The sequence below is a fragment of the Boleophthalmus pectinirostris genome, unplaced genomic scaffold, assembly GCF_026225935.1.
Source record: "Boleophthalmus pectinirostris isolate CB_2022bp ecotype Guang Dong unplaced genomic scaffold, ASM2622593v1 HiC_scaffold_12, whole genome shotgun sequence".
Classification (NCBI taxonomy): domain Eukaryota; kingdom Metazoa; phylum Chordata; class Actinopteri; order Gobiiformes; family Gobiidae; genus Boleophthalmus; species Boleophthalmus pectinirostris.
The window spans coordinates 37,612,607-37,628,993 of NW_026571018.1; the positions used below are offsets into that span (position 1 = coordinate 37,612,607).

At 42.6% G+C, this 16,387-nt stretch overlaps 1 protein-coding gene across 2 annotated transcripts in view; it reads right to left on the reverse strand.

The window, feature by feature from the left end:
• The window catches only part of LOC110169267 (rap guanine nucleotide exchange factor 6-like), a 413,544-nt gene extending 399,045 nt beyond the window's left edge, over positions 1–14,499 (reverse strand). For both annotated transcript variants that reach the window (XM_055148415.1, XM_055148414.1), the window contains exon 1: positions 14,135–14,499. In XM_055148415.1, coding sequence (XP_055004390.1) covers positions 14,135–14,209 — 75 coding nt within the window. In that variant the 5' untranslated portion in view covers positions 14,210–14,499. The remainder of the gene's footprint in view (positions 1–14,134) is intronic.
• Between the last annotated feature and the right edge of the window lie 1,888 nt (positions 14,500–16,387).

Below are 16,387 nucleotides of genomic sequence, written 5' to 3' on the forward strand. Positions count from 1 at the left end.
CAGTCCTGGTTTAGCCCTGGTTTAGCCCCGGTTTAGCCCCGGTTTAGACCCGGTTTAGTCCTGGTTTAGCCCTGGTTTAGCCCTGGTTTAGCCCTGGTTTAGACCTGGTTTAGTCCTGGTTTAGACCTGGTTTAGTCCTGGTTTAGTCCTGGTTTAGACCTGGTTCAGTCCTGGTTCAGTCCTGGTTTAGTCCTGGTTTAGTCCTGGTTTAATCCTGGTTTAGACCTGGTTTAGTCCTGGTTTAGACCTGGTTTAGACCTAGTTTTGAGAGGTTACTAGAGCAACTTCCTGCAGTTGTCTTTTTAGACACTGAACCTTGTGTCACAAAACACAATGTTGTGTAATATATACTGAGCTTTGCTTATTGTGTCTTTTCACATATTGTTTATCTTTATAACAACTCAAAGGTTACGTAATAGTTTTTTATTTTGTTCTGAAAAGGCCGTCCGGGTTGAGAATCAATGCAAATCTGCACAGGTTTCAAGTTTCAACAGAACCCAGGACCTGAGGCACAGCTCCACAGACAAGAGACAAGACAAGAACAGCAGCGCCGCGAACACAGAATCATGAGTCATCCAGAGCAAACAAACCAATAAAAGGGTAAATATAGAGCCTCAATGTGGAGGTGGGTCAACAAATGCAAATGTTCAGATCGGAAACTGCAGCCTACTTGAACTTTAAAAAGGTGCTGTACCTGTTACTTCAGATTATTTACGTAAAAACATGAAAAACAGAACTAGTTCATTTCAAACAGTCTGCAGTGATCCAACTTTCTGCATTCAGAGCATCCAAATTATTCACCTTGATGAGTTTATAAGCTTTTTTTTTTTTTACTTTCAGAGGCCAGAGTAATGCTAAAAACAACAGGTTTAGAATCAGATGCAGACAATACTGAGTTTGACCTAAAGAGACTGAGTTTAGCCCAAGTTTGGCCCGAGTATGGTCCAAGTATGGTCCAAGTTTCGGGCGAGTATGGTCCGAGTTTAGTCCGAGTATGGTCCGAGTTCAGTCCGAGTATGGTCCGAGTATAGGCCGAGTATAGGCCGAGTTTAGTTCAGCCCGAGTTCAGCCCAAGTATAGTCCGAGTATGGTCCAAGTTTGTTCCGAGTATGGTCTGAGTATGGTCCGAGTTTAGTCTGAGTTTAGCCCGAGTTTAGCCCGAGTTTAGCCCGAGTTTAGCCCGAGTTTAGCCCGAGTTTAGCCCGAGTATGGTCCAAGTTTGGTCCGAGTATGGTCCGAGTATAGGCCAAGTTCAGCCCGAGTTTAGCCCGAGTTTAGCCCGAGTATAGTCCAAGTATGGTCCGAGTTTGGTCCCAGTTTGGTCCGAGTATGGGCCGAGTTTAGCCCGAGTTTGGTCTGCGTATGGTCCGAGTTAAGTCCGAGTTTAGCCCCAGTTTAGACAAAGTTTAGACAGAGTATAGCCCAAGTATAGTCCGAGTACAGCACAAGTATAGTCGAAGTTTAGCATGAGTTTAGCCCGAGTTTAGCCCGAGTTTAGCCCGAGTTTAGCCCGAGTTTAGCCCGAGTTTAGCCCGAGTTTAGCCCGAGTTTAGCCCGAGTTTAGCCGAGTTAGCCCGAGTTAAGTCCGAGTTAAGTCCGAGTTAAGTCCGAGTTAAGTCCGAGTTAAGTCACTTAATTTATGCATGTAGAGCATTCTAATTTTTCAACATGATGAGTTTATGAGTTGTTTTTTTTCCAGACTAATGCTAAGAACAAGTGGACAAGATACATTTGGCTCAGACACATGGGGGAGGGAGAAGCGGATCAGGTACAGGAGTTTTAAGCCTTGCCTAAAAGCACAACAACACAAGGAGTTCAAAAAGCACAGCAGTGAATCAAACACCGTAGTAAAATATTTCACAGATTTTTTTTTTTTTTTTCACAGCCAGTTGTTTAAACTCCAGAGAAACCGATGGCCGATAAGCTTCTGCTGATATTTTTGGGCTGATATATAGAGGCAATTTTGATTATTTCCCCCAACTTATGCTATTTAAATTCACTACAAACTCACCCACAGCCCTAAAAAGTTATAAGAGCGTTGTGTAGTCATGTTTTGAGCAGTTATCTCTTTGTATTAAACCAGGGGTGTCAAACTCATTTTGGTCCGGGGGTCGTATCCAACCTACTTTGATCCCAAAGTGTCCGGATCAGAAAACTCATGTCATATAAACCCCAAAAATAACAATAAGTTCAAATATTTGTGCAGAGAAAAACAAATCTATTACAGAAATCTTTTTTAATTGATGAACTCTTTCTTTTACAAAATATTATAATATTATGAACAACCTGAAACTTTAAGAAAAATACAATTTCAACACAAAGTTTTAACATTAACTTGTATGTAAACAGGAATAAGTCAATTTTTGTTGTAAAATCCTGCACTCGGCTCCACTTTTCTCATGTTGGACATTTTTCTGATGAGGGTGTCACGGTCAACAGTCAAAACGATCGTCCTTTAAGAGCGTTTGGAAAGAGACAAGTCTTCATTTGTGCTGCTCTGGTGGGAGGGGCCACGTACAGAGACGCTGGAGACGCTGCTGTGATAAACACCACAGAAAATTAACAAGATTTTAATAGAAAATATAATGAAAATATTTTTGTAGAAAATCAGTCGAGGGCCAGATTAAATGTCTTGGAGGGCCGGCTCTGGCCCCCGGGCCTTATGTTTGACACCCGTGTATTAAAGTGTTAATATAAACCTTTGTGTGCTTTTTTTAGGCTGCAGTTCAACCAAAACAAAGAACGGCCTGTGCTCCAGATTTAAGGCCGATAACAGACGCACTAATAAAAGTCCAAACATCTGATATATTGTCCATCTCTTTTTCACATGTTTCATAAAAGTAATACGGGAAAAAATATATCAAACTTAAATAAATATAAAGTATGAGTTTATAAGAGTAGACATTTGTGGAAGTCCTGGGCACACGCAGCAAATGTTAAGTGTGTTCAAACAGAATCACAGACGGGGCTTTAAAGGAGCAAGGCACATTCTGTCGTGGGGCTGTGAAGTGTTTGGAGCAGAGCTGAAGAAGGAGCGACCTCCTCACACCAGGACGACGAGACGCTCCACTGAGCATGTGCAGAAACAACAGCTGTTACATCACAACACCATCAAACGGAGCACAGTCGCTGAACACTGTCCAGTAGGTGTTAGATTTGATATCCCGTCTTATAAGGCCAGGCAAAGTGAGACAAAAACATTCAGATTTTTTTTTTTTTTCCTTAAAAGGTCCTGTATTACACAAAACGGACTCTTGTGAGCTTTAAGAAATGTTCGAATGTTGTTACCTCCTCAAAAACAAACCTGCAGTCGTGTTTGGTTTCATGAATACATATTTGAGGATTCATAATAGTTGATCTCCATCTCCAGTTTTTTTCAATATAAAACCAAAAATAAGAAAACAAAAAAAAAAAAAAAATGTTTTCTTCGTTATTTGATACGGATAACGATTTGTTTTTTTTCAGTTTTCGGTTTTGTGTTTAAATGAAGAATGGAAAATACAGATAACGGCCGTTTCCCGTTTACGTGACTTCTGTGACTGTGATGCCGAACTTTTGCACCGCGTACGGACTGAACCAGGACTGATCCAGGTCCGGGACCAGACCGGGACCAGACCGGGACCAAAGCGGGACCAGAGCGGGACTGAGACCGGGACCAGACCGGGACCAAAGCGGGACCAGAGCGGGACTGAGACCGGGGACCGGGAGACCGGGACCAGAGCGGGACCAGAGCGGGACCAGACCGGAGAGCGGGACCAGAAGGCGGGACTGAGACCGGGACCAGAGCGGGACCAAGCGGGACCAGCCGGGACCAGAGCGGGACTGAGACCGGGACCAGAACCGGGACCAGAGCGGGAGCGGGACCAGAGCGGGACCACACCGGGACCAGACCGGGACCACAGCGGGACCAGACCGGGACCAGACCGGGACCACAGAGCGGGACTGAGACCGGGACCAGGACCGGGGACCAGAGCGGGACTGAGACCGGGACCAAACCGGGACCAGAGCGGGACTGAGACCGGGACCAAACCGGGACCAGAGCGGGACTGAGACCGGGACCAAACCGGGACCAGAGCGGGACTGAGACCGGGACCAAACCGGGACCAGAGCGGGACTGAGACCGGGACCAAACCGGGACCAGAGCGGGACCACAGCGGGACTGAGACCGGGACCAGACCGAGAATGAGACCGGGACCAGACCGGGACTGAGACCGGGACCAGACCGGGACTGAGACCGGGACCAGACCGGGACTGAGACCGGGACCAGACCGAGAATGAGACCGGGACCAGACCGGGACTGAGACCGGGACCAGACCGGGACTGAGACCGGGACCAGAGCCCACAGCAGGGCCGGAGCTTGAAGCTGAGGCTCGGACCCCGCGGAGGCTCGAAGTCAAAGCTCGGAGTTCACTCTGGTCCCAGTCTGGTCCCGCTCTGGTCCCGCTCTGGTCCCGCTCTGGTCCCGCTCTGGTCTCGGACCTGGATCAGTCCCGGTTCAGTCCGTACACGGTGCAAAAGTCCGGCATCACAGTCACAGAAGTCACGTAAACGAGAAACGACCATTATCCGTTTTTTCCATTCTTCATTTAAACCCAAAATCGAAAACTGAAAAAACGAATCGTTATCCGTTTTTTAATTTTGGTTTTGGAGACAAATAATGAAGAAAACTGTTGTTTTTTCATTTTCTTATTTTTGGTTTTATATTGAAAAATGAATGAACGAACGATACACGGATTGACGCCGCATGTGGCTCTTTCATCCTTCTGTTGTGGCTCCTTGTGACTTTGGAAAACAAATAATAAGTGTTTAATTTCAAAGTATTTTTATTTTGTTTTTTTGTTTTTAACTGTGATTCTTAATTTATAGATAATGGTAATCTTGTAACATTAAAATAAAACCTTTTGAATATTTTTGTCGCTCAAAATACACGTCATGGCTGAGATGTGCGACACCCGGCACAGATCTGGCAGCTCGGACTTCCCGGGACTTACACCAGCACCGTGATTTAATGAGCTTTTTGACCCCTGGTAGGTAAATAGTGAATAAATCCAAGAAAAGAAAAACAGAACGTTCAGTGTTAAGTGGGCAGATTTATGCACGCTTCAGCACACGCGATAAAATGATGACGGAACACAGAAGCAGACGGCATTTTTGGTTCGCTGTAGGTGGATAATTTCAGTTTGGACTTTTATTTCCTACAAGAAGGACTCAAACAGACATTGAGTACCGTATTTTTCAGACTATAAGGCGCACTAGATTATAAGGCGCAATATCAATAATGTTGAATTCTCTCGTCTATTTTCATACATAAATTGTGCCGGATTATAAAGCGCATTAAGAGAAACAAACAGACGACACTTGAGACCGATCCTTAGTCCAGACGTCCATGATCCATTGGCAGATCGTGGTGTAACTCGCCCGATGTTGCCTCTGTCTTGGTGAATGTGGATTATGAATGTGAATGTGGGTGGATCACTTAAATTTGTTTTTTTAAATTTCCTACAAGGACGACTCAAATATACACTGTAGGGCTGGGTATCATTAAGAAGTTGCCGATACGATACATATCTCGATACACAGGCCATGATACGATACATATCTCGATACAGTGCACTTTCGATTCGATATGATATATTTCAAATCGATTCGATACGGTTCAATCAAAAATAAAGTCTAAATCGTGGCTGTGATACTAAAAGTCTTTGTTAAACCACTTCTTGTGCAAAGTTCATATGAAACACAAATATTTTAATCATCAAAACAGTGAAAATGTCAAATGTGTCGCATAAATGAGTTTCCTTTCACTCCACAAGCAACAAAACTGTAGCACTTTAACCAAATAATTTAGTAAAACACACCTAAAACTCCTCTTGGTGATATATCGATACAGCAGCCCACGATATCGATACTGTATCATCACATTAAACGATACGATATATCGAGTGTTTAATTCAACTTTGTGCACATTTGTTTACGTTTTACAGAACAAAACTTAAAACCACATGACTCATTTGCATAAACTTTAAGCACTGAAAAAACAGCTCGCTTCTTTTACTCCGCGAGGCCCCTGACTACGGCAGCCGTAATGCTCCGACAATCCATCAAGTGGTGCGGCTTCGTAGTTTACCAAATTCGCACTAAAACACTGACAGATTTTTGGGCGCCGTGTACCACATAAAATCAGATCGAAGTCAGTAAACACAATCAGACTTAATACATAATGCGCACATGATTATAAAACGCACTGTCGATTTTTGAGAAAATTCGAGGATTTCAAGTGTGCCTTATAGTCCGAAAAATACGGTATTTCACTTGAAAGTAACGCTCAACCAAGAGCCTTTTTTTCGGAGTTGAAAATGTTTTTGTCACGTGCAAAAATAAAATTCCATGTTCTCTGTAGCATTTCATTGATTTAATAAATTCAACACACTAGTCTTTTTTTTTACAGAGCACACAAGTAAAAAAAAAAACATATGTAGTGTTCTTCTCATTTTACAGTCAGAAGGTTTTGTGACTCCAGGTGTTTTCTTTTCTGTGGGAGACATTCCAAATGGCTGTTGGAGTATTTAAGGTTACCGACCCCTGCTCCAGTGTTCACCTGCTCCACCACATGTTTTTACTGACATTAAAAAGTCTCTGCTCATCACCGACCAACAGAAATGACGGAAATTTGAATAATTTCACAGCCAGTAGAGTGGACCGATATTTATGGACCAAACGGAGTCACGTATACTCTGACCTGGTGTCGTTCATGTACTTTTGCCAGCACTTTTACGTACAGTACAAGCAGTGTTGGGAAGGTGACTTTTAAAATGTAATCCCCTACAGATTACAGATTACACACCCCAAAATGTAGTTTGTAACGTAATCCATTAAATTACTTAAAGTGAGTAATGTAATCTGAATACTTTGGATTATTTGATTTGCTGTAGAGAAGCAAAGACGAGGAAATCTTCACACAAGACAATAAAAAAGTCCAGACTTTACTGAACCGTATTAAAAATATTATTGATAGAAGAAGAGGAGACACATCCACACAGCAGGATTTAGTCCTGTTAAATCCTGTTTTAGATATGGTTTAGTCCTGGTTATAGTCCTAGTTTAGACCTGGTTTAGACCCGGTTTAGACCTGGTTTTAGTCCCAGTTTTAGTCCTGGTTTTCGTCCCAGTTTAGACCCGGTTTAGTCCTGCTTTAGTCCTGCTTTAGTCTCAGTTTAGACCTGGTTTTAGACCTGGTTTTAGACCTGGTTTTAGACCTGGTTTTAGACCTGGTTTTAGACCTGGTTTTAGACCTGGTTTAGACCTAGTTTTGACCCGGTTTTGACCTGGGTTAGTCCTGGGTTTAGTCCTGGGTTTAGTCCTGGGTTTAGTCCTGGGTTTAGTCCTGGGTTTAGTCCTGGGTTTTGACCCGGTTTTGACCCGGTTTAGACCCGGTTTAGTCCCGGGTTAGTCCTGGGTTAGTCCTGGGTTTAGTCCTGGGTTTAGTCCTGGTTTTAGTCCTGGTTTAGACCTGGTTTAGACCCGGTTTAGACCCGGTTTAGACCTGGTTTAGACCTGGGTTAGTCCTGGGTTTAGTCCTGGTTTTAGTCCTGGTTTTAGTCCTGGTTTTAGTCCTGGTTTTAGTCCTGGTTTTAGTCCTGGTTTAGTGTCCGGCAATGAGTGGAATTACCGGGGGAAAAAACAAAGGGGTTTAGCCCAAAATGTGAAAACAGAAAAATCCCGCCGTATAATCCATTTATTTCAACAAAGTAACTGTAATCCAATTACCACTCACTGAAACAGTAACTGTAACTGAATACAGTTACTCATAATTTGTACTCTGATTACATGTAATCTGTTACTCCCCAACACTGAGTACAAGTAAAAAGTACAGTTTCTTCAAATAGTAAGTGAATCTAAAGTCATTATTACCCACTTCAGGGACTGGCAGGCGTTGGGTCTATTTCTGGGCAGCAGTGGAAATAATGTGATGGCAGACGAGCGGCGTTTCCAGCTCCGTGTGTGCAGTCAGGAGTCAGGAGCGGGATCAGACTCAAATGTTTGTTTAGAAAAACTCTGGAGTGAAGGCCAGGGGGAGGAAGTGAGCGAGCTGCAGCAGAGTTTCTGTAAAAAGGCTCAAAACTACGGCGCGCTGAGAGACAAAAGTGACTGATAGTTGCTCGAATAGGCACCGGCTCCAAGATTCATCGCGATCACATCAAAACAGCCACAATTAGAGCACAGTTTGTCAGTTAATATTACCGTCTTTTGTCAATCAATGAACAGAATCCAAATATTAAAACAGAAATCGTAAATCGAATCACAATGTTTGTCAGAAAAATCACGTTCAGTCCTGGAACTGGAAACGTAATAAAATATTTGATAGTAAAATCGTTCCGCCCAATACACGTAAGTAAAAGTGTAGGGTTACGACTAGAGCCCGACCGATATATCAGTTGGCCGATATTATCAGCCGATATGAGCACCTGGAAGCATATCGGCTATCGACCGATATGCTTGCTGATAGGAGCCGATATTTCACGTGGGCATGTTATACCTCGTTATAAAGCTTAGACTCTTTATATTCTGTTCATTTAATCCAATTTACAGACAGATAAATGTTCAAATATGTGGCTCCACATCAGTATTTATCTGCGGAGTCATTTGTCTGTGTCCGTACTGTCCCTGAACACACCACAGAGTCATGTGTGTTTGTTTACACCTGCAGACATAGATCCATATGCAACACTGAGATTATTTTCTTTTTAGGGACAATCGGTTTGAGTCTGGATTAAAAGGACATTTATTAGTTCAGACTTGTGATGTGGGAGGAGCCTGTGTGAGCGGTGAGAAATATGTCGACTCTGACGCTAGTTTTGGTTCGTTCTGATTGGTTAGTGATGATCTGCTGTGTCTCTCACACATAACAGTCTGTTTTCTATTGGTCTATTGTAAAGTGATTATATTGGCCGTATATTTGTTACTGAACCTGCATTGATGTAAATGAGCTGTGAACAGACGTGTGAATGATGAAATTTCCGCATATAATTAATTACCGCGTCGCGCAGCATTTACGGCTAAAGGCTAATAGCGATTGTTTATTTACTCGCTAGTAGTGATGAGTCGGTCGCGAACGAAGCGGCTCTTAGATCCGGCTCTTTGACATGAACGACGGGAGCCTGATCCTTATTGGGAGTCGTGTTTTCTCTTTCTCTCACTTTTTTCTCTTCACGTCGTGTGCAGACTCGTGGGAGTTTGACAGCGGCTAAAAACGAAATGTTCAAAAAATCTGCGTGTGCATAGGGTAAAAAAAACTTGCATAAATATATTCAGCATAAAATAAATAAACCAGGACTAATCTTGGGGTCGAGAGAGGGAGAGAGATAGAGTCCCGACACTCAGTCCTGGTTCAGTTCTGGTTTAGTCCTGTTTTACACATGGTTTAGATCTGTTTTAGTCCTGGTTTAGTCCTTTTTCAGTCCTGCTTCAGTTCTGGTTTAGTCCTGCTTTAGTCCTGTGACATATGATGTAAAGAGGCAGAATAACAATAAATGTTGCCTAAATAAACCCAGTTTAAAATCCAAAAAGTTTTTTTTTTTAATAATTCAACTTACAGTGAATTTTTACATCACTAAATATATCGGCAGCTCCAACTCCCATTATATCGGTATCATATCAGCCACAACAAAATCCATATCGGTCGGACTCTAGTTACGACTTCAGCGTGAACTCAGACGAAGTTCACGTGAACACTTTCGAGAAGAACAACATATAAATAAACGAGGACAATGTGGTTTGTGGTTCCGATAAAGAGGACAGGCCCAGGGCTAAAAGTGCAAAGGAAACCCGAGGCCAACTTAAAGAAAATGTTTAAAACAGGTCGTTGCACCTGATTTTGACCGTCTTTAAAACGTGAAAAACAGAAATAGTTCATTGTAAACAGTTCGCAGTGGTCCAAAGTTATCGCAACTAACATGCCAATGCGCACTTCCTGATGATCAGACAAAAAAATACTGAATTATTCTGGACTTATTTTGACTTTGAGCTGACAATATATCTGTACTGAAGTAAGACAAATTTTGCCGGGGGAAAATACAGCAATACTAATGTTATAATATTCCACATGACAGAAAAAAAAAGAGTGTTTCGAATTGTTTCGTACAATAATAGTAAATAGCAACTTACAAAGAATAGAAGTTCTGCTTATGAGAAATCTAAACTAAAAATCTGTAGTTCCACATGACAAAGTTAAAGCACAACTATTCTGTAAATGGACTTTTCACAGCTTTTACCCACGTTATAGACCCGGGGTGGGCAAACTTTTTGACTCATGGGTCACAAAGAGTTCTAAAATTTGAGGGAAGAGCCGGTGTGAGACAGTATTTTGACCCCCATAGTACACAGGTGTCAAACATACGGCCTGGGGCCAGATCCGGCCCTCCAAGACCTTTAATCTGGCCCTCGGCTGATTTTCTACAAAAATATTTTTATGATATTTTCTATTAAAATCTGGTTAATTTTCTGTGGTGTTTATCACAGCAGCGTCTCCAGCGTCTCTGTACGTGGCCCCTCCCACCAGAGCAGCACAAATGAAGACTTGTCTCTTTCCAAACGCTCTTAAAGGACGATCGTTTTGACTGTTGACCGTGACACCCTCATCAGAAAAATGTCCAACATGAGAAAAGTGGAGCCGAGTGCAGGATTTTACAACAAAAATGAACTTTCTATTTGCATACAAGTTCATGTTAAAACATTGTGTTGAAATTGTATTTTTCTTAAAGTTTCAGGTTGTTCATAATATTATAATATTTTGTAAAAGAAAGAGTTCATCAATTAAAAAGATTTCTGTAATAGATTTGTGTTTCTCTGCACAAATATTTGAACTTATTGTTATTTTTGGGGTTTATATTTCATGAGTTTTCTGATCCGGACACTTTGGGATCAAAGTCGGTTGGATACGACCCCCGGACCAAAATGAGTTTGACACTCCTGCAATAGAACATTGACCTCGGGGTCAACATGCCGCCATAATAAAGTGACCCCCCCATAGGATTTTGACTCCTCTTACTTTTTTCTTTAGTAGTTACTTATCTGATCATTATTTCTCATGTCATTTACTTTTATTATATATTACAACATATTCACGAACTTTTAAGGTATTTTAAAGAATATTTTGATGGAAAACGACTTGGTATTTTGTGTAAATGTAACGTATTGTTAAAAATGCATATACAGAGCAATCTTGTCACTTGGCAAACACACGCAAACACACACGGAGCAGACAGCGACCGCACAGCGAAACACACCCACAGACACACTCACCGCTCCACGCCGACGAGGAACGGAACGGAACGAAAAAGCGAGCGCGACGTGCCGCTTCTAGACACGACCGAACAACTGAGTCACTGCGAACACGCCGACAATCCGTTGGTCCCAGACACACCCTCCCTACACGCCACAACTGAACAAAGCCCAGAGTCACCGTGAACGAACAAACAAACAAAACCACTCACCCATCACACTGTTGGGTTTCCTTTAAAGTCCCACACCGTTTATTTGTGAAAAAAGTTTGAAAATAGACCATTTAATTATAATCCAGAGCGCCAAATAGCCCGGAAAATAAGGTACTGCTATTCAAGTTCGACGGGCCGGATTAAAAACATTACAGGGCCGTAGTTTGCCCACCGACGTTTCTCCTCACTGAGCCTCTGAAGTTTTATTTAAAGTGATTCGCGCGTGTTTGAGGAATCTTCAATCGTTTTCTTCTGAGTCGGCAATTGTATTTTTATAATCGGTGATGCGCAGGATTCAGCAGCGTCACATGGTTTGTGGTTCAGATAAGGAGGACAAGAGCTACAGCCTGTTCAGTTTATTTTTAAAAACTGACTGTTGCTAAAAAAAAACTGCAAAAAGGATTTTAAACGGTATGACACTATTTTCAGATTTAGATTATAATCACAAACAGACCTGGAGTTGTGTTTTGTTTCATTCACACATGTTGAACACACAAAACCTGCACATTTAGGCGGAGTTCTTCTCAAACAGAAAACACTCTGTTCCACCTTGTGATGTCATGTGGTGATACAGGAAGTGCTCCGGTGTGTTTTTAAACTCCATACACTCTCATTTCAATCATTTGGATCATTTCTGCCCCGGAGTTGCCAATCTCCACTGAATTAAATGTAAAAAATAACAAACATTTCATGACATCACAAGGTGGAACAGAGCATTTGTGGCTTTGGAGATGCAGACAGACGAATAATAAAGAGTTAACCAAACATGAATGAAGCCAAACACAAGTCCACGTCTGTTTTTCAGGAGTTAACAACATTAGAACGTGACTTAAAGCTCTTAAAAAGAGTCATTAGTCAGCTCCATGACGACATCAGGTGGCAGAGCCTCAACCGGAGAAGTTCCACAGTGCAGCTTTAATATTCATGTTATTAAGTCAACCGAACAAGTAAACAAAACCAAACTAGTTCAGACAAAACCAACAGTGACAACTTAAAGCCAACAACTCAAATACAAATGTTTAGTCTTCTTATACAGACATTTCTGTGTCGTGTAGATCCTGGTGTAGTCCTGGCCTAGTCCTGGTCTAGTTCTGGTCTAGTCCCAGCCTGGACGTGGTTTAGTCGCAGTTCAGCCCCTGTGTAGTCTTGGGTCTAGTCCTGGTTTAATCATGGTCTAGTCTCGGTGTAGTCTTGGGTCTTGTCCTGGTTTAATCCTGGTCTAGTCTCGGTGTAGTCTTGGGTCTAGTCTCGGTGTAGTCTTGGGTCTAGTCTCGGTGTAGTCTTGGCGTAGTCTTGGGTCTAGTCTCGGGTCTAGTCTCGGTGTAGTCTTGGGTCTAGTCTCGGTGTACTCTTGGGTCTAGTCTCGGTGTAGTCTTGGGTCTAGTCTCGGTGTAGTCTTGGGTCTAGTCTCGGTGTAGTCTTGGGTCTAGTCTCGGTGTAGTCTTGGGTCTAGTCTCGGTCTAGTAGTCTTGGGTCTAGGGTCTAGTCCTGGTTTAATCCTGGTCTAGTCTCGGTGTAGTCTTGGGTCTAGTCCCGGCGTAGTCTTGGGTCTAGTCTTGGGTCTAGTCTTGGGTCTAGTCTTGGGTCTAGTCTCGGGTCTAGTCTCGGGTCTAGTCTCGGGTCTAGTCTAGTCTCTAGGGTCTAGTCTTGGTCGGTCTAGTCTAGTCTTGGGTCTAGTCTTGGGTCTAGTCTTGGGTCTAGTCTTGGGTCTAGTCTTGGGTCTAGTCTTGGGTCTAGTCTTGGGTCTAGTCTTGGGTCTAGTCCTGGTTTAATCCTGGTCTAGTCCTGGTCTAGTCCTGGTCTAATCCTGGTCTAGTCCTGGTCTAGTCCTGGTTTAATCCTGGTCTAGTCCTGGTCTAGTCCTGGTCTAGTCCTGGTCTAGTCCTTCAGCCTAAACCTTAGTGATTTGCATTAACTGCATCATTTTTTTGTGTTAAATCGTTGTAATATGATGTATGATTATGTTAACTGACCCAAGAAAATAAACTAACAAGTTAACAACATTAGAACGTGACTTAAAGATCTTAAAAAGAGTCACCAGTCAGATTTACGAAGAAAAATACATGTTTTAATGCCATAGTGTGGAAGTGTGGACAGCTCCATGACGACATCAGGTGGCAGACCCTCAACCGGAGAAGTTCCACAGTGCAGCTTTAATATTCATGTTATTAAGTCACCCGAACAAGTAAAGAAGCCAAACCAAACTAGTTCAGACAAAAACCAACAGTGACAACTTAAAGCCAACAACTCAATTTAACAACTCAAATACAAATGTTTAGTTTTCTTATGGACATTTCTGTGTCGTGTAGATCCACCTCCAGATGGACACTGCGGATCTGTCCACACAGCTTGAAAACACAACACTAAAACACATTTGACAAAGCAGAACATATATAAAATTCTAATCTGACCAACACTTTACGCTGATCACCAAAAGTCCCACGTGTTTTCCAGGGAAAGATTGACACTTAGCCTCCGCGCACTCATTAGCATTTACCTGCATTTAGGTCAAATTACGCGCTAATCTGACACATCCGAGAGCCACTTTTACTCAAACTACACGAAATCATCTCGGTTTGAGGCAAAAACTCTAATCTGAATCCAAAAAAAAGGGCGGATTTGCGGAGTGTTTCGCGTCTTACCTCCGCGGTCCGAAGCGAAGGCTCCTTCTTCAACGCGAGTTTGAAGTTAAGTTCCATCGCCATTGTCATTTTCATCCCTTCGGCCCCCAAACTGCGCTCCTCTTTCCCGCAGAAATAAATCCCCGATGTGTGGCTCCGTTCAGCCCCGAGCAGAGCCGAGGTCCTCCGGTGTCGCTGGCTCGCCCGTCCTCGCCTCTCCGCGGTGCATGGATGAAGTTTGAAAGGTAACTCCAAAACGCACTCCAAAAACGCACGAGAACAGCGCGCCGTAGATCCGTTTAAAGTGACCTAAAAACTACAAACCGAACGTGGGAAACGGTGGAAAAGCTGCACGTAGGGGTCCGGTCGCGGTACATGTTGGGTAGTTTCCACGGGAGGAGTTTGTAGGAGCGAGAAATCCAGCGGTAAGTTGAAATTTCGTAGTCCCTCCTTCCCCCGGATCAAAGAGCGGATCATCTGTGCGCTCTGACACGCCCCCTGCCGGCCACTGGGAGACACACGGGAACCTCCAGTACTTAAACTAACACAACACAAACACTGGCCTATTTCCAGTGTTGGGAAGGTGACTTTTAAAATGTAATCCCCTACAGATTACAGATTACATACCCCAAAATGTAATTTGTAACGTAATCCATTAAATTACTTAAAGTGAGTAATGTAATCTGAATACTTTGGATTTGCTGTAGAGAAGCAAAGACGAGGAAATCTTCACATAAGATTTTTTTGTCTGTTAAAAGAAAATAAAAAGCCCAAACTTTACTGAACCAAATTAAAAATATTATTGATAGAAGAGAAGGAAGAGGTCCACGCAGCATGGTTTTGTCCTGTTAAAGCCTGTTTTAGTCCTGATTTAGATCTAGTTTAGACCTGGTGTAGTCCTGGTTTTAGTCCTGGTTTAGTCCTGGTTTGAGTCCTGGTTTAGTCCTGGTTTACACCTGGTTTTAGCCCTGGTTTAGACCTGGTTTAGATCTAGTTTAGACCTGGTTTTAGTCTTGGTTTAGTCCTAGTTTAGTCGTGGTTTAGACCTGGTTTGAGTCCTGGTTTAGTCCTGGTTTAGACCTGGTTTGAGTCCTGATTTAGTCCTGGTTTAGATCTAGTTCAGACCTGGTTTTAGTCCTGGTTTAGTCCTGGTTTAGATCTAGTTTAGACTTGGTTTTAGTCCTGGTTTAGTCCTGGTTTAGTGCTGGTTTAGTCCTGGTTTTAGTCCTAGTTTAGTCCTGGATTTAGTCCTGCTTTAGTCCTGGTTTAGACCTGGTTTAGTCCTGGTTTAGTCCTGGTTTAGTGCTGATTTAGTCCTGGTTTTAGACCTAGTTTTAGTCCTTGGTTTAGTCCTGGATTTAGTCCTGATTTAGTCCTTGTTTAGTCCTGGATTTAGTCCTGATTTAGTCCTGCTTTTAGACCTGGTTTAGTCCTGGTTTAGTGCTGGTTTAGTCCTGGTTTTAGTCCTAGTTTTAGTCCTAGTTTAGTCCTAGTTTAGTCCTGGATTTAGTCCTGCTTTAGTCCTGGTTTAGACCTGGTTTAGTGCTGATTTAGTCCTGGTTTTAGACCTAGTTTTAGTCCTTGTTTAGTCCTGATTTAGTCCTTGTTTAGTCCTGGATTTAGTCCTGATTTAGTCCTGCTTTTAGACCTGGTTTAGTCCTGGTTTAGTGCTGGTTTAGTCCTGGTTTTAGTCCTAGTTTTAGTCCTAGTTTAGTCCTGGATTTAGTCCTGCTTTAGTCCTGCTTTTAGACCTGGTTTAGTCCTGGTTTAGTGCTGATTTTGTCCTGTTTTTAAACCTAGTTTTAGTCCTTGTTTAGTCCTGGATTTAGTCCTGATTTAGTCCTTGTTTAGTCCTGGATTTAGTCCTGATTTAGTCCTGCTTTTAGACCTGGTTTAGTGCTGATTTAGTCCTGGTTTTAGACCTAGTTTTAGTCCTTGTTTAGTCCTGATTTAGTCCTTGTTTAGTCCTGGATTTAGTCCTGATTTAGTCCTTGTTTAGTCCTGGATTTAGTCCTGCTTTAGTCCTGCTTTTAGACCTGGTTTAGTCCTGGTTTAGCCCAAAATGTGAAAACAGGAAAATACCGCCCTGTAATCCATAATTTGTACTCTGATTACGTAATCCCGGTACATGTAATCTGTTACTCCCCAACACTGGTTATAATGTCGTAACGCATCAAAAACAGACCTGGAGTTGTGTTTTTTTTTCATTCACACACGTTTGAGTAACTCTTTATGATCATATTCTACATCCCCAAAGCTCTAAATGCTCTGTTC